Here is a 19,471-nt window from a genome sequence, read left to right on the forward strand (position 1 = left end):
TTCTTATTCCCGATTTCTATTCCCACTCCTACGGTGCATCCCAACGCCCCCAAGTTTATTTGCCAAGGAAGTAAAAGATTATAAGAAAGTTAAAATATGCTTTATATTTATTATCTTATTTGGATACCTAGAGGTGAAAGATTATAAGAGAGTTCATAATATTTGAATCGTAACATCATCATTTGTGTACCAAACATGTTCTTGAAATCTCAGAGAAAGTAACTTATATAAATAACTTATAAGTTAAACAATTGATGTATAATGTATTGCACTTCCGAGCAACTTATAAGTTGCAGGCAAATGGGCACTAAACTGATCCACAGACAATATTATTCGAGATAGGAAGAAAGTTATAGCTAATGAACTTTAACTAGTTTACCAAGAAAAGGAAAATTTTGTGCATCCTAAAATGAAACAGTAGAGCCTGCTAATTTGGTTAATCCGAAAGTGATCCCCATGGCTAACCATCCTCCAACCAAGACTCTCAATATAGACTTCATTACTGGTGCTTTTCCTAGCATGGCACTTAACCCTCCAAACCCTGTCAATGCAAAGCTTACTGCACCTGTCACAAATACCAGTCTCACATGATAATTCTTCACAAAGGCCGCGGAAAGTAGGGGCACCAGTGCCCCTACTGCAAACGTTAAGGCTGAGACCACCGCGGCCTTTAAAGGGCTTGGTAGTTTCTTTTTCTTGGCCTCTAACTCGGATTTATGACTTTCATTTCTGTACAAAGCTTCCCTGTTTAGTTGTTCCATTTCTGTGTCGTATTGAGAGTAGACTGACACGAATTCTCCAATAGCCATGCTACAAGCTCCTGCAACTAGTCCTGCAATTCCGCTAAGGATCATGGTTTTCTGGTCTGTTTTCACAGCTCCAACTCCCATAATTAAGGATGCTGTCGAGAGCAAGCCATCGTTTGCTCCCAGCACACCGGCTCTAAGCCACTGTGATCTCTTTGAGTAATCAAACGCCTCGTCTTCTTCAGATGTTTCTGTGGCTTGTTTATCAAAATCTTTTCTGGGACTGTCATGAAGTTTGAGTGCAACTGCCATGGCAACGACGATAACGAAGAATTAGAGGGATTTTATTGAGAAGAAATGTAGCTCAGAGAGAGAGAGATGGGGTGGAATGTGGAGGGCACACGCCATATTTATAAGGACTTGTCAGTGCGTCTCCTGTGGCAGAAATGTTGATTGCCATGGTGCTTTTTGTGCCAAGTGCTGTCTTGTTTCTGAAGAACATGGAATATTTATTATGTGTTTACACTTCTTTACAGTAAAATTATGTGTGAGGGCCAATATTTGCATCACTGGATCCCTGTTTAAAGAACCATTAGGCATCAACTGGGTAGTCACATATCTTGAGTGCTTAGAGATTAAGCTAAGACAAACAAATGTGTTTGCATATGGTTTTTTTCGAGAAACATGGTAATTTTTTGGAGGAAATTTGTTTTGAGAACAAAACAAAGTGCAATCTATGTGATTGTTTTAGTAGTTTGGGAAATGGAAAATTTACAATTAATGTACTACTAACCATGTTCTAAAACAATGTAGCTTACCAATATTTACTTGATCCCAAAATATATTATTAAAACTGACATTCATCTTTTTTGACAAATATTGCTTATATTTTTATAAATGAGAATTTGTTCTCATAAATTTTTGGGGGTGGGGGAGGATCGGACATCTTTCTTTTTTGACAAATATGATTTATAATCTTACAAATGAGTATCTGTTCTATAAATTCTCGGGATGAGCGAGTATCGAATCCAGAAATAACAAAAAATAAACTCTCAATCATTTAAGTTATCCAACCGTATTCAAACGTACATTTATCTTTAATAACCTCTCGTCACCTAAAAATTAAGATTGTCATAAAGAAGCTCCCCGGAAATGTGCTTTACATTTGTTGTAGAGAACTTGTTTTAGATTTGTGTGATTTAAAAGTGAGAACACTTACCAGATTCGAAAATATGCCATTTTAATGTGTTAAGACAAATGTGATAGGTGGGATAGTTACTGGATTATACTATCTCTTTATTGTCTTATACTAACAGTAGTATCATTATTGGGTATTTGAGCTCATAATCAAATTTAGGATACACATAGTGATGGTAAAACTTGCCAAATTGTACTAATTTTAAAGAGTTAAAACCTTTTTTAAACCATAGACTTAAAAGATTTCTCATATTACTTTAAAAAGTCAGTAGTGAAAAGTGAGAAAATTTATCGGGATGGATAATGTCATTTCAATTTGTTACGACTCACCAAAATGGTAATAATAGAAAAGTAATTGAGGCATATGATATTGTTTATTTGAATTAAATATTAAATTTAGTACATGATAGTGATTGTAAACAATCACAATCACAATGTAGCAATCTTTAAAGACTTAATAAGTTATAATTGTCATTAAATTAATAAATATGTATTATAATTTTGATAATATAGTCACAGAAGTTAGATTTAATTTTTCACGTTTGGAATACAAATGCGTGAAGATGATTACAAAGTTGTATTATTATTTCCAAACAAGGATGTTAATATCGTGTTGGTGTCTATTAGGCAGTAAATTCAATTTGTTAGCCAAGTTTTCAGAGTTTTAATAAAAACTTGATCATTATTTCTCATTCTACGTGGATGCAGCCCATTTAAGAGGAACTAGCCTTCTTACTAATTTTTCAACATTCACACTACATGTTTCTATCATAAATTTATCTTTCTAGAACTATAAATTTATCTTTATAGAACTATCACTTGCCAGGCATGTTGGTATGCTATTTCTCTTTAGTTAACATCCTAACTTCAAAGCTACATAGAAGAAACTAAATTCTGACAAAAAAAGGGCAAAAGTAAAGACATTTGAGGGCTAGTTTGACATGGTTAACTCTTATATATTTTAAAGAGTATAAGATGTTGTTCGGATCTTCCTCTACCACCTTAAGGTTTTAGTGTGATTGGTTACTTAACATGGTATCAGAGCTTGGTTTAGGGATGGACTCGGGTATTGGTTGTATTTGTTGCTAGCAATCATAGCAAAAAGTATTGTACGATTGAGGAGGGGTTTTAGTGTGACTGGTTTGACTGGTTACTTAACAATCTGGTCAGGCAAATCGCACTTGGTGCAGTGGGCAACGACAGGGAATGATAACTCACAGAAACCGGAATTACCTGATGATCAGTAAACCAAATCTCGTAGTTCTTATCATGACTTGGTGTTTCTTCAGTTGAACAAAATAGTCATGTAGAATGAACTACTTTAGAAGCCTTGCTAATTTGTTGCTAAAAAAACATGTACTTTGAGAAGGCAGAAGTGCAGAAAATGATGCATCAAATGATATATCTAATCACTTCAGTTTTGCAAATAGCCTTGTTAATTTGTTTGATTAGCTCTAAATCTAGCAACACAGTAACAATTTGAAATGTGGGAAGGAAATGAATGAAACGATAAAGAAGATACACATACACATTTATCGATATAATGCCAAGAATCAAAATATCGTCCAGTGCAGTGGTTCAGGCCAGTTTCCTCCCCTTTGATTCTGTCAACACATCCCTGTTGAAAGATCAAACACCTGATATTATTGACCGCAATTAACAAATTTATCCGTAACTGTTAGCCCTGGGGAAGGGGGGGATATATACTTCTATCTATAGCTGCACTCCAAACAGGTAACAGTATGAGAAGAGGCATGCCAAACTACACCTACACTTGTGCTTAAAGATGTGAGTATCTTAAGGAAATTCATATGCATTTAGCTTGTGCCTGGTTAAAAGTTGTTCAGATGTTCGTAATCAGAAGACTAGTATCAGGGGAAGTTCTATTTTGCGTTTGGGTTCTATACATCAATGTCTACGCATGCACCAAAATGTATTTCTCTTAAGCAAAATAAGTTTGGATCATACATTATTCCTCGTCTGCCCTCAACAGAGGATCTTATAGCAAAACTTATTACAAATTTATCTTGTCATAAGGTATTCCCTGCATTAGGTATGTCGATAAACAAGTTATCAGACATGCTGCAGTGTTTTAATGTAAAACAAATGAATCAACAGAGTGGCACTGGACAGAAGCCAACAGAGTTGCTACAGATTTTCAGCTGCAGAGTATCCTTTTAACATATGAAGGTCATGCCTATTCTTTAAAATCATCAACAAAAAATATTTGCTGAGTTCTTATACACTTTCATAGAACATAGCTTCAAATTTACCTTAACTACATAAAATCCAATAAAATTAAACTCACATATGTTATGGGAAGGTATCACTTCAAAATCACAACAACTGTAAATTACCTGCATACATGCAACAAACAAAACATTAAGAACTACCAGATTGTCATATACAAATTACTAAAGGTTACAAGTCCTGACATAAAGATTGTTGTGACATACAAATTTGAGTTTGGAAGGTACTTCTTTTTATATTTTGTCTTTATTTACTCACTATAGTCGTCGATTTTAGAGATTAATCACTTGATTATCGTTATAAAAAGTTTCGTCGATTCTATTTTCAGAATCCGATTAATCACTGCATAATTTATTAAACTAACGTGTTAAGCTTAATAAATTAAATATTATATATTTTTTAAATATATGCGACTAATATTTCAATTAATCACTAAAAAACTGTCTTAACCCGACTAATTTTGATTCCCGTATGTTGAAATCAATGTAGTTTTATGTTATGTTATAACTGATTATTATTGTAGATCATTAACCATTACTATATGCATAATCCAAATTCAATATCCTAAAACTCATAGGTTTAACAGATTAGTAATAAAGATTTCAAGAAAAATCAAAAGACTATTAGTTGAAGCTACAAAGAAATAAATAATCAGCAGAGGACAGAGTTCTTTTCCAGGCTTTGGAGGTCTCTGGATGGGTGTAGTGGGTCCCCTCAGTTTGCTCAAAGTTATATTGGGCTTGGAAGTTATTTAAGTGCTTCAAGCTTTTTAAAATATTTATTTCAATTATTAAATTTTAAAAAAAAAACATGTTTTCATTATTAATTTGATAGGTTTCAATAGTTTACCTATTTTATCTTTTCATTATTTTCCCATTTCCATACCCTATTCAAACATTAACTCTTTATCCTTATTAATCTTCGTACCTTAAAAAATATTAATATTATATTTGAGGAGACGAAAGAATACTTGCTTTTGGAGCTAGCTTCCGTTCACTCCTTAACGGGCAATGCCCAAAAATACCCTTTTTAAAAAAATTATAACAAGAATACCACTTTTTCAAGTATATGACCAAAAATACACATCTAATATTTATTTGTAAAATGGGTAACTCTAATACGCATTTGAGAAATGAGTATTAGATAAAAAAGTAAAAAATAAATAAAAAAACAAAAACAAAACACAAGACACGCATTTCTGAAATGTGTATCACCAAAAGTGAAAGGGTGATACGAATTTCCGAAATGCGTATCCCCTTTATATATATATTTTTTTTTTAAAATATTTTTTACACAAATTACCCATTTGTTAAATGCGTATTAGTGATACCCAACTTATAAATGTGTATTTGAGAGGTATTTTTGTCATTTTTTCCCTTTTTAAGTTGGGTATGTGAATAAGAACTGCAAAATATAAATTATAAATTGGTTGGGAGAAATTAAACATGTGATATGTGCATATAAAAAGTTTAGTGTTTACTTTTATGAAAATAAATAATCTAGTTCGACATTAGTCTATGCAAAAAGTGCCCGAAAAATATAAAAATGCCATTTTTAGACAATTTTTGATAAAATTAAGTAATATTAATGTACCGAATAGAAATTAAACTCCACACCTCTGAATTACAAATTTCATGTTACTACTAACGTGCTACACATTTTTTTTTTTAATTTTGAGATTATCACGTAAGACACATTCTCTTTTTCTTATCAAATTCTTTTTTTTATAACATCAAATTTTGATGTTGATTTATATTATTTACGTGACTCTGTTTTTTTACATTAGTTTTTGCAGTTTTATTATAAATTGCCATCACTTGTTATTTAAGTAAAAACACACACACACATATATTATTTTGTAAATTGTTATTATTTATATTTTTTATTATTATTAAATATTTCTTTGTACTTAATTTAGATTTATTTTTAAAAAATAATAATTCAATTTAATTAAGTTTGACCAAAGTCAAAAGTATTCAGTTTAATTTTGGAGTACTTCGAATGAATACTCAGATCAAAAATCAAATATATTAAAAGTTAACTTTTAAAACTAATTTATTAGTATAGATATGTATAAAATAAAAATTGCATATTATATTGTTTTAAAGATAAAACCATCCAAAACAAAATATCTTACTTTTATTCTTATCATTATTGTATACATCTTCTAAATAACAAAAGAAATAATAATCATAATTCATTACGAAGGTAAAAATCGTTAGTTTTTACGAAATCGGGCATATATAGATTAAATAATGAGGTGAGTCAGTAAAATTTTGTAATACTCTTAAATAATTAAATTATCATATTGGTTCAATATTGCTTTAATCACCTCACATATAAAAAAATCCACTTAATCGACCTAAGTGTTAACGATGGAGGTGTTACACGAATCAGTAATGAATATGCTCATTTTTTTAATTCTTTATTTTTTTAGTATCAACCAAATAAATAGGGATGTGCATTAATCTCACCCTGACTAATCTAGATACGATCCCCGCCCTATTCAGGTCGGAATTCAGGAAATTCTTAGGAGCGGGGAATGAAAAAAGTTATATAAAAATTTTGGGGATCGGGGCGGAGTATAAGATTAGTATCTCTCCGTTATGTCTGTGTGTATGTGTGTCTACATATTAGACCTAACAATTTGTTCATGTCGCATACTTTCGTATAGTGTATTTTCGTGTTTCGTGTACTTGAATGCCAAACATAAAACCGACATGTTTAGCGTTCGTGTACATTCGTGTTCGTGTACTTTCGTTTCGTGTCGTGTTAATTGAATATTAATATATATCAAATTTAATATTAATATAAATCAAAATATAAAATTTTTAGGTAAAAAAATTATAAAATATATGAAAAATATATATTTAGATCTCAATTCTATACAATACAATGAAATCAAATAATATTTTAAAAATAAATTTGCATACATTTATTATAATTCTACATATATTTATAAAAAATATTAAATTTAATTATAATATTTATTTATGTCGATTACTTCGTGTCGTGTCGTGTAGTGTACTCGAAGTCTAAATACAAAACCGACATTAAATCTCGACCGTATACTTTCGTGTTCGTGTACTTTCGTGTCGTGTAATAAAAATGCAAACACAAAAACTAACTTTTCGTGTCGTTTCGTGTCGTGTAAGTCGTGTCATGTCCAAAATTGTCGGGTCTAGTACATATATATGATTTAAAATCTTATTATATTTTTAAAATAATCTTTAATTTTCTTGATCAATTTTTTTATAATGTAATATAAAAAATACTAGCATATAACCCGTGCGATGCACGAAATGATTATAACATTTATAATCTTATTATTTTTAAATATATAAAAGTAAATTAATAATAAAAAATATAATAAAAACGTATTATTGAAATTAATAAAGTTAATATTTATATATTATGTTACTTATGGGTTCTAATTTTAGATAGTTAAAATGTTAAAAAGTTCTCATGCCGCTATAGGTCGCTTGACATGGTATATTGGTGTATATGGATGATTTGATATAGATTTTCCTTAATTTGTAATTAATTTTGTTATATCAAAATTTAAAATACTAAAATATATTTAAATAATTAGAATAGTACATTGACTTTAAAATAAACATGCCTTTCGGTAAATATACTATAAACCAGTCCAAATAAATCTATTATATGCCCGAGGTGTTGTTTGAGGGTGGGGCATCATGACTTATGATTCAAGTAGTATACTGGATTTTTAATAGAGTTTGTGTACGCGTTGAATACATAATTAGTTTTTTCAATAAATAATTTAAATACTGGGTCTTAAATTTTGGAAGGTATTAACAAATATTTTTTTGGAAGGTGTAAACCAACCAACCAAACGAAATTATGTTTCGCTTATAATAGTATAGTTTAGATTTTTAATTTGTCATTTCTTTATATTATAAATCAATTTAAATATAATCTAATGTTTAAAAATTGAGATGTTATTAATGTTTTTATATAATATGAATTAGTATATTATTTTTAATCATTAAAACTTATTGAAAAATATAAAATTATTATTATTAATTATTTTCCCGGATCTCGCGGGAATTCTCGTTCGGGCAGGGAGCGGAGAGGAAAAGAATCCCCGTTCGGGCAGGGAGCGGAGAGGAAAAGAATCCCCGTTCGGGGACGGTGATAGCACTTTCCGACCCCAAAGTGACACGATGCATATTTCTACAAACAAACTTCAAATATTTTTGTTATAAAAATATAGTTTTGGTTTTTTTAGTAATTAAGCTTATATCCCTTACGATAAGTATCTAATTTCAAAATTCACAGAATGAGTGAGAGTCGAACACTACTACAAAAAATAAATTCTCACCACTTAAGTCATCTAATCCAACTTTAACAGTATGTATGAAAAGAAAAGAGAAGTAAGATAATTCAGTGATGAAGTTTATGTCATCCCATTTTTATTTATTTAAATTTAAGAGATGTAATCAAATTTGTAAAAATATATTATTTTATTATTACGTAATTGCTATGTGAATATAAAATAAATTAAAATTATTATTTATAATATTCAAAAATTATTTTTTTATAGATACAAGTTGGTTCAAGATAATATTTCGATATATACAGACCCGTATCTCGCACGGACTTTTATGTTAGTCTACACTGTTTAATATCTACACTTAACTCCCGAAAAAAACATATCCACACAAACTCACAAACACTATTATCAATATCATTGTTTAATAATTAATATATCCAACTTTGTTTCAGTTAATCAATTTATCGATTAATTAATAATCAACATTTTAAATTGGGCCTTCTACCGAAAAGACATGTGACTAATTCTGAGTCTTAATATCTACTAACCTTACAACCCGTGCGATACACGAGTCTTCATTATTATTTTTATGTTAATTAAAATTATAATAATTTTTTTGGATCATTATCTTATTAATATATTTATAAATAATAATATAAATATAAGTTGTTGGCGGGAATTCGAACTTGAATATTGGGTAGTGTATAAATAATAATATAAATATTTGTTGTTGATGGGGTTCGAACCTGAGAGTTTTAGTAGTGTATAAATAATAATATAAGTTTGTAGATGGGGGGTAATTGAAGGGGTGCCAGATCATATAATTCGATCATTTCCTTTAGATAAAGATGGAGTGGCGCGCCCACTCCTAAGGAAACTAACTTTGGGCTTGTGACCATTCTAGGAATTCTGAAATTTCTTCCATAGTTAAAAATGTGAGGGAGCATCATGCTCATAGGGGGTGCTCATATACCTTCCATATCATAGAAGTCCATCAGCTACTCTAGCTGTTCATCTAACATGATGAAGACAATCAAACGCTGAACAGCTTGCCTTGTTCTTTCCTAAAGCGTTCCTTCACTGCTTCAGTGCATGGTTCATATTTACTCCAGTCAAAATCTACCTCGCTATCGGAAACTTCCCAGTGCTCAAAAGGAACGGGAAAAGGTTCAGTAGAATTTGAGAATTCGTAGGTGTCCTCGTCAAAGAAGTTCGCTTCTTCTTTAAGTTCAGGAGAATCTTCATCAGGCACGCCCTCAGAGTTAGGGGAAGTAGGCGCGCCCTGTGATTGTTGAGGAGAAAGGCTTGTAGAAATTGATCTATAGGAAACCTTGGACGGTCCTGCCCCAACATTGATACATATCTCAGTGCCTTTGTATCTATCAGCATTCAGTTCTTCTAGCCAATCATTAAGGTTGTCGTCTAATACAAGTGGTGATCTGTCTTTGGGAATCAGTTTCTTTTTTCCTTTTCTCTGAGCTAAAGGAACGTTATCCATAAAAGAACTATTCAGAGAGTCTGCCATAAGTTTCCTTTCCTTGGAATCTTAAATAAGGCGCGCCACTCGATGTAAGAACTCGGGGGGTATGGTGAGTGTTTGGAGGCTAAGGTTCGAAGTAGGTATTTGGAGGAGAATATATCCAATATTTGAGAGAAATTCCTTGAAGGGATGAAAGGGAGAAGACGCGCCCCCGTCTTCCAGCTGTCAAAATAAAAGGAAAAAGTTGTTGAGGGCGCGTCCAAAGAGAAAAATAAGGGAGAATGAATAGCAAAAGTAAATAATAAAAAGAAGAAGGCGCGCCCTACAAAATATAGGTGCATCCTAGTTAGCACGGTAAGGGTCGAAAATAAAGGGAAGTGATAAGATGGCGAGCCTAAATGAAATGCCATGGTTTACTCGAAATAAATAGAGGATATCGAAAACAAAATATAACGCGCCTTAACGTGAGATAAAGCTTCCTATGGTTATTCATCCCTCAAAAGGGTGCACCCTATGTCTAAATCAGGCGTTAGCTATTCTATGATAACTGTTGCAATTCCATAAACACAAATTTGAATTTAAAACCCTGAAATTGTGGATCTAAACTGACATACACACAATATATACACGATATACACACATATATATACAAGATTTATGAAGAACACATAAAAAAAGAGGAAGATGAACAATTACATTACCATTGCATCTAGTCTACCAAATGAAATCTGAAAGGAATGAGTATATCTCGTACCTTTTTGTTTGACGAAGAGATTGACTGGAAAAAATTAAGGAAATGATGAAGAAAAAGGATGATTCCGAGCAAAATCGATCCCTCCTGCGTTGGTAATTTTGTAGGAAAGGGTAAAGTGAAAAGGGGGAGAGAGTAAAGTAAAAAGTAAAAATTGAAAGGTTACTTGTATTTATAGCTGAAGTAAACGTAGGATAGCTGTCAATCATATCAAATCAAATCAATCATGTCGATCACGATTCCCGAGAATGAAGGGGAACCGTTTTTGAACCAATTGAAAGCCAAAGGACGCGCCCTTGTACAGGCACGCCCTCTTTGATAATCACAGTTATATGAATTTTGGATAAAGATGAAATAATGTGTTCTAAAGGCATACCCAGTTAAAGGTGCGCCCTGTAAGATAATATTGATAAGTTTATATAAATTTTGATAAAGGCAAGAAATTCCGATCCTATTTTCAATCGCATATGGAATTTGGGGGTAGTTGTTATGCCCAAAACTTGGTATAAATGTTATTTGGGTCAAACGCGGGTCAAGTGGACAAGATTAGTACATAACTGCTAAAATCAAGGAGAAGATAAGGCAGAATTCCTTACTGTAAAGGAAATAGGCGCGCCCATTGTTCCAGGGAAGGTGCGCCCTGTGTTTATAAAAAAATTGATAGTTAAAACATCATACAGATGCTTAAGGCGCGCCCTCATTGTTGAAGGTGGCGCGCCCTATTGTTACATGAAGAAGGGAGTTTGGGTAATTCCCTGAATTAATTCATCACATATGGAAGGTCTTAGGGCGCGCCCTAGGTAGAAGAGATGGCTAAGATGGAATTTCAACATGGTTGCTTGGACAGATTATATGGATGATTCAAGAAAGAAGAATATTATTATTACTAACCTATTTGCTTGCAGATACTCTATTGAAGAACTCCTTCCTGTAATGCAACCACAGGAAGGCAGTGTCCGTGGTCAGAGACCTCCAAGGGTATGCATGGATGGAAGGCCTCATCCTGTAGTCAATGAGTGTCCTCATTGGGGATGTGGGGTAAACTCTGGTATGTGCTTTGGGAGCTCTGTCTCTGTAGTCAACGGGTGTCCTCGTTGGGAGACTTCGGAGTATCCTGCACTTTGCACCCAAAAACTTGGGATCACTTGTCCTGCAATCTGGCAGGGGCTCCTTATCCGGGGGACAAGGATGCGTCGAACATTTGGGGTGAACCATGACTATACCTGCGTCCACGGACTAGAGAAACAGCTGGTAGCGGAGGGTTATCCTTGACCAGGGAGATGCCTGATCCGTGAAGTCTCGAAGTCGTGGACGAGCATTAGGCCTTTGTGGTTGTGCCTCATCGGCGGACATTTCTAAAGCTAGTATAAGACGGTTTCCAGTAGGTTTCCTACTGGGCCTCGGGACAAGAGATCTAAGCCCATTAGGTTTCTTGTTCCCCAAGAACTCCGTTGTCTTGATTCCCTATAAATAGGGATACGTAGGAAAATTATAAGGGGTCAGAAGCGAGAGCGCAAAAGAGTCATCATTAACCCTAAGCAATCTCAGCAACCAATAATCACAAACACCAAACACTATTCATAAAATCCGACGATTACTGTTCACGTTTTACGACAAAGAACCACCGTCACATATTTTATTTCCGGCTACGAACCTCAAATTTTGTTGCTACCAAATTCCTTCGTCAACAGTCATAAATGGGGATAACCAAACTAATCAAAAAAGGCATACCAAATTATACCTCATTCCGATTATTATAATATAATTCAAATGACCAATATTTTATATGACTCTAGGGCTGTAAAATGATCCAGGTAGAACCGGACACCCCCGTGCTCAAGTATCGTATCGTTTTACTTTTATTGTGTCCAGATTTAGGTCCATGATCATATTATTCAGATACAGACTAATCCCGGGTATTTGAGGACCAGATCCAAACCAAATATGAGCCGATATCGTATTTTCATTTTCTAACATGATAGTTTATGATCCACCATATACGAGTCAAATATGATCCACTAACATTAAGTATCATTTTTATTTTAACTATTCAAATGATTATTGGTATAAAATTAATATAATACAATAAAAATAATAACCATAAAAGTCTTACTTTATAGGAAATTAAAACTTATGTGATAAAAAGAAATATAAAATGATTTAACTTATAAATATAATGAGTTGAAAATATATTATAAATATGGGGTCCAATCGAAAATGAGTAATGAATCATATTTGAATATTCGGGTAGTATCATTTCATGAAAAATAATACGAGACATAATCTGAGCGGGTATATGAGTGCTCAGATCGGGATCATATTTTATTTGAGCTTAATTTCCCCCCAGATTTGGATCGTTTATAAAATCGAATATGAGACATATATCATATTTTCAAGTCGGATATAAGCCGATTATCAGTTTCCGAAATACAAAACCTTATTTACAACTAATCAAAAAAAACTATAACCCAAAAAACATGGTGGGCACTAAAGCAAGACCAAACATGGTGACATTGTCACGGCCAGCTCAAATCAGCCGTCCCTCCCTTATTGCAAAATAAAAAGTAGTCACCGAAATTATTATTCAAAAATAGACCACACCCTCTTCCTCTAGATTCTCTCATTTTTTCTCTTGGACGGCTTTAACTTTTTTCCTTTTAGATGTATTCCACTACTTCACCAAACTAACATTCTTTTCAACTCCTTTTTCTTTAATGTTTGCCTTATAAGATAACCCTCGTTTGGCTTCTCTCGTATTTGTTCATTTACTCCTTCCGTTCCTTTTTACATGATACTTAAGTTTTTACTAAAATATCTTAAATTTCGTACGATGTACGAGTTCCTGTTAATATATAAATATTTTTAAAATTTTATTAATCTAATCATATCGTAATATTAATTTTAAAATATACATATAAATATATGATAACAATAGATTTATAATAAAAATAAAAAAAGAATTAAAAAGAATTTATATTTGTATTTGAGCAGGATATGTTGTGATCGTAATTTCTCGTATAAATACGGGAATAGTATTTTGGTAAAGAAGAATTTGTAAATATTATCAAATTTAGCTATTAATTTATATTACATACTTATTTAATTTTTTTTGAATCAAAAACACATTCCATTAATAAAAAACATCATACACAAGATTAGGGGTGCACACAAGGTTGACAAAATCGATCAAACCGACCCAACCCAACCCTATTTTCGGTCGATTAAACCGAACCGTTATAACCCGATATTAGGTTGGGTTAAAAATATGTCAACCCGACTTTAATGGGTTGGGTATGGGTTTTAAGTTATTTTTAACCAACCCAACCCAACCCGAATTTTTAATTTATTCATCTAAATATATACTATGTATATCTCTATTCTATACTTCTTGTAATAATATATGTTGTTCAGTTTCAAACTAAATTTGTTACATATCAATTATAGTTAATTATATAATTTATTTTTCATACACAATTAGAGATCCTTTGTAATTTTTTGTGTATAAAACATATTTTACTACAAATAAATCCCAAGAGTTTATCGTAGAGTAATGCTATGTATCTCGAAAGATATCTAAAAAAAGTTCTCGAATAACACATAACATGATCCAGTTTATGAATTCGTATGTTTCCACAAGTAGTCTCATATCATAAATATATTTATTATCAACTATTTATTTTGAATAACTTTTAACAAACCGTTCAACCGAACCAAAACCGAACCAAACCGATGAATAAAGGGTAGGATTGGGTTGCATTTTTATTTTTTATGGGTCGGGTTGTAAATTTTCAAACCGATTAATTGGGTCAGGTTGCTAAAATAGTTTTAACCCAGCCAATTCGACCCATGTGTACCCATACACAAGAGTTTCCAACAAAACATCTAAAGGAAGCATTACCACGTTTTGACAATTTATGAAACAGGATAATCTAGCTACTAGGTGAGCAACCCTATTCGCTTGTTTTTTAACAAAAAAATTTCGCCCCCATTTAATTTTTATTACGTATTTAAGGACATTTTTCCGGAGACTGAAATATATGCAAAAATATTGAGCCTCGTTAAAAATTCAAGGAAGAGTAAACAGCTTATTGGTCTATCTGTACTTACCCTTTTTATGTGTTACCAAACAAGTACTTATATTTGAGTTTCATTTCATTTGAATTTGAATTTCATTTGGGTACTTTTTTGGGTATTTATATAAACCCTTGTTTTATTTCTTTTGTTAAAAGTGGGCTTTGTGTTGAAGAATCATTTATTTTCTCTTTGCTTTTAATACAGGTATGTTTTTAACTTGTATTCTTTAATTTCATTCTGTAAAGTTTGAATCTTTGGTGTAGTTTGTTATGTTGTTGAAGTGTTCTTGATTTGTGGAATTTAGTTTTATGTAGTTTGTCTTTGATTTGTGTGAGAGAGACAGAGAGAGAGATGGAGAGGGAGAGAGAGAAAGAGAGAGAGGGGGAGAGAGAGAGAGAAAGTGAGAGAGTGAGAGAGGGAGAAAGAGAGAGGGAGAGGGAGAGAGGTAAAGGGAGAGAGTGTGAGAGAGGGCGGGGAAAGAGAGAGAGAGAGAGAGAGAGAGAGAGAGAGAGAGAGAGAGAGAGGAAGAGATGTGGATCTGTTGGGTATTGTTGTTCTCTGAACTGTGTTTTGTGTAAAGTGGTGAGAGATTTTAAGAAAATGGTGATTTTTAAAAGCTCAATAGAAGGTGAGAAACCGCGTTTGAGCATGGGATTAAATTATTTACTTTTGATTGATTTTGATATTTATTTTTTGTTGCTGTTACCTGATTAGCAAAATAAAGTCTACATTAGGCTGTTAGAGAATGTGTGCTAATGTAGTTTTGCTGTCGTAATTAAATCATGTGAGAGGGTTCTACATAAGCACGTGTTTTATAAGATATAAGATTTTTTAATTCTAGACCTGTAAGCTCTAATGGGGCATTTACGGAAAAATTGGGGAGGAATGATAGTGATTGAGGTTAATAAGCAGGCAGGGTTGGTCTTGCAAATGTTAAATATTAGAAGAAAGGTTTCACATTGATATAAGAAAGTGATTTGAAGTACTCTAGATTTGGAACGTTAATTGGGAAGATCAAACTTGTAGTTGATTACAGGGTCGGGACAATGGAGATTGAGTTAAATCATAAATCAAACTCCAGGTTTTAGCTGGCAAGCTTGGTGGCTGAGATTAACTCAGTTGTGTAACTTTGTTTACCAAGGTCTCTAGCTAGCATTTTTTTAACCTACTACCTGGCGTAAATTTGACTATGTCTTCTTAAAAGGATTAAAGCTTTTCAAATATGATGCACAATGCTTGTATGATTAGTCTTATGTATTTATGATAATTAAACTTTATAGTAGCAAAATCTTTACAATAGGATAAATATCTGCAAGTTTTTTCACTTTATGATGATTTATGTGTGAAAAGGTAAGTAATAAAACCTTACAATGGTCTATGATTCAATTTGATACATTATCCGAATTAACGTGACTTTAAAAGTAAAATTTGATTCAGTACTACAGTAAAGTATAGGTTGCCAAAGTGTACATGGAGTAATGAGAACACCCCTGCACTTGCAGGACAAGAGGCTCCGACCAATATCTATGTTAAATCTTTATACAAGTTCAATATAAATCTGTGAACATATTTTGTATATGTTTATAAAGGTACCTTGGAATTCTAAATTGAACACCTTCGTCTTGCAAGGTTATAAACAATGGCTGACGGTGAAGATATTCAACCTCTTGTGTGTGATAATGGAACTGGAATGGTTAAGGTCAGTAGATGAACTCTTCTAGATGTATATTTGGTTTGTTAAATAATTTTCTTTCCTTCTTTAATTTATTGCGGAGATTAATATTTTTTGTCACCTTAAATTTGGCCACCAAGTGTAATTAGTTTTCAAAGCAGCTACGGGGATTTAATTAACTCTTGTTTTTGTGGGATAAATGCAGGCTGGATTTGCTGGAGATGATGCTCCAAGGGCTGTGTTCCCCAGTATTGTTGGCAGACCTCGTCACACTGGTGTGATGGTTGGAATGGGCCAAAAAGATGCCTATGTTGGTGATGAAGCACAATCAAAAAGGGGTATCCTGACCTTGAAATACCCGATTGAACATGGCATTGTTAGCAATTGGGATGACATGGAGAAAATATGGCATCATACTTTCTATAATGAGCTGCGTGTAGCCCCTGAAGAGCACCCAGTATTACTTACAGAAGCACCTCTGAACCCAAAGGCAAATAGGGAAAAGATGACCCAGATCATGTTTGAGACCTTCAATGTACCTGCCATGTATGTTGCTATCCAGGCCGTGCTGTCTCTTTATGCCAGTGGTCGTACAACAGGTTTGAGCTATGTCCTGTTGAAGTCTCTTGATAACTGTCTTGTCAATTGATTAATGACATGAAGCTTTTTTAGAACTTATGTGTGCAGAATATATCTATCATTATTATGCGTGCAAAAAATATCTCTGCTACATGTGTGTTTGATTGTTTTTTCTGTTTTTTCTTCGCCCTTTTTACTAAATAAGTTTTGTTTACATAGGTATTGTTTTGGACTCTGGTGATGGTGTAAGCCACACTGTGCCAATTTATGAAGGCTATGCACTTCCACATGCAATTCTTCGATTGGACCTTGCTGGTCGTGATCTTACAGATGGCTTGATGAAGATTCTTACAGAAAGAGGTTATATGTTCACTACCACTGCCGAGCGGGAAATTGTTCGTGATATGAAGGAGAAACTTGCCTATGTTGCTCTCGATTATGAGCAAGAGTTGGAGACTGCCAAGAGCAGCTCTGCTGTTGAGAAAAACTATGAACTGCCTGATGGGCAGGTTATTACCATCGGAGCTGAGAGGTTTCGCTGTCCAGAAGTTCTCTTCCAGCCATCTATGATTGGAATGGAGTCTGCCGGAATCCATGAAACTACATATAATTCCATTATGAAGTGTGACGTAGATATCAGAAAGGATCTTTATGGTAATATTGTCCTTAGTGGTGGGTCAACAATGTTTCCTGGTATTGCTGATCGTATGAGCAAAGAAATCACTGCTCTTGCTCCTAGTAGCATGAAGATCAAGGTGGTGGCACCTCCGGAAAGAAAGTACAGTGTCTGGATTGGAGGATCGATCCTCGCTTCTCTCAGCACTTTCCAGCAGGTAATGGTCTTTTCTGTGTTCATCTCCGTTGGCACATCCATTGGTTTCCATGAAAACTGTTTAATTGGATTTTGTAGACAAAAAAAATTGACTAAAAAACTATTTAGAGGGTCTAGCAATAATGTTGGTAAAGTTAAAGCTTACATGCATTTGACATACTCAAAAAGGGAGTACAAATATTTTTCTAAGCTGCATTGCTGATGAGTTTTAAAATTTATCAGATGTGGATCTCCAAGGGCGAATATGACGAATCAGGTCCATCAATCGTTCATCGAAAATGCTTCTGAGCTGTATAGAGCGTGGTTGCATATGAGGTGTCTTTTTCGCCAAGTTCTATACCATATGCAAGTCTATCATATCTATTTTTGAAACTTTGGTCAGCCACAGAAAAGGAAGATTGTTGATCACATACTTTGAAATTCTTTTCCCGTGGCGCCTTAGGGGTTGGTCTTGGGTAGTATTTTGGTTGCTTGTTAGTCGATTATAATTACTTGAATATGATACTATTTAGACATTTTATTTAGGAGGAAATTGCAAGTTTCAATTTTTTTTTTCTGTTTCTTCCCTTGGATTGTTTTCTTGTTGATACAAGTATTGTTACGAGTAATGTGATATACAAGAGTCGGTTTTATGTAATTTTGAGATGACAATAGTGACCGTGTTAATGTTTTCGAGTATTTTGCAAGTGTCCGTTTTAACTTCAATACTTGAGTTGCGCCTTACATGCATTTCAGGCTAATTCTACCTGCATTGTGTTATTTTACTTTACAAAAATATCATTGTAGTGATATTCGAATCAAGATAGCATGTATCGAAGGATCTGATATTGAAACGTTTCTCGAGCTTTCACTATATATATAATGTTCTTGTATTCAAAAGTTTTTTAAGAGGGAAAAACACCGGGCTTAATTTGCCTATTTATATTTTATATGATCTATATATCAGTCTATAGTTTGAGAGTTGTAATCTCTTTATAATTCAATTTTATTGCGTGGTAATGTAGTTCCGGAGGGATTGTTAAATTTTACTAAGTTCGTTTCGACTTGTTTCTTAACATTTAAAATGGAGACACGTATTTTAAGACTCTAATATAATATAGTTACATAATTTATTTTAATAAAATTTCTTTTTTAATTAAAAATTTGAACATTTATTTTTTATTCAAATGAAAAAAATTAAACTAATTTAAGTAACTATAGTAAATAAGAGTCTTAAAATACGTGTCAAATTCAAATGTTAAGAATTTATCGGAAGGGGGGAGTAATTTAAATATTATACATTTAAAACATTCAAGTAACAAACGTGCGAGTTGAACAGATAACAAGTTCATAAGAAATGGACTAAAATATCAGGGTACAAAATAGTCCAAAATATCAGTTCTGAAAATTATAATCTAAAATGTTATTTAATCATGTTATAGCGTGTAGCATTTAAAAAATATACAAAAATGCTACACGATCTAACGTTTTGTTATATTTTTGTAAGTTTTTAGTTGCGAGACGTTAATTTATGTAACGTTTTTCATGAATTTTGTCTTTTTGGTTATCATGAACTTATTTTGATGTATTGTTTAATGAAAATCACTTAATATT

At 32.9% G+C, this 19,471-nt stretch overlaps 2 protein-coding genes across 2 annotated transcripts; one reads left to right on the plus strand and one right to left on the minus strand.

Moving 5' to 3' along the window:
• Nucleotides 1-209: 209 nt before the first annotated feature.
• On the minus strand, nt 210-4,273 carry LOC141667306 (vacuolar iron transporter homolog 1-like). The gene is made up of 3 exons (XM_074473734.1): nt 4,252-4,273; nt 3,472-3,561; nt 210-1,051 (listed from the first exon to the last, which is right to left on the minus strand). The coding sequence occupies exons 2-3, from the start codon at nt 3,473-3,475 to the stop codon at nt 405-407; spliced, it is 651 nt and encodes a 216-aa protein (XP_074329835.1). The 5' UTR covers nt 3,476-3,561; nt 4,252-4,273; the 3' UTR covers nt 210-404.
• A 10,641-nt stretch (nt 4,274-14,914) lies between these two features.
• LOC141668321 (actin-7-like) lies at nt 14,915-18,556 on the plus strand. The gene is made up of 5 exons (XM_074475138.1): nt 14,915-14,999; nt 16,425-16,494; nt 16,673-17,066; nt 17,266-17,879; nt 18,101-18,556. Exons 2-5 carry the CDS (start codon nt 16,435-16,437, stop codon nt 18,164-18,166), a joined length of 1,134 nt encoding a protein of 377 aa, XP_074331239.1. The 5' UTR covers nt 14,915-14,999; nt 16,425-16,434; the 3' UTR covers nt 18,167-18,556.
• The last annotated feature ends 915 nt before the right edge of the window (nt 18,557-19,471 follow it).

Source organism: Apium graveolens, chromosome 6 (genome assembly GCF_009905375.1).
Source record: "Apium graveolens cultivar Ventura chromosome 6, ASM990537v1, whole genome shotgun sequence".
Lineage (NCBI taxonomy): Eukaryota > Viridiplantae > Streptophyta > Magnoliopsida > Apiales > Apiaceae > Apium > Apium graveolens.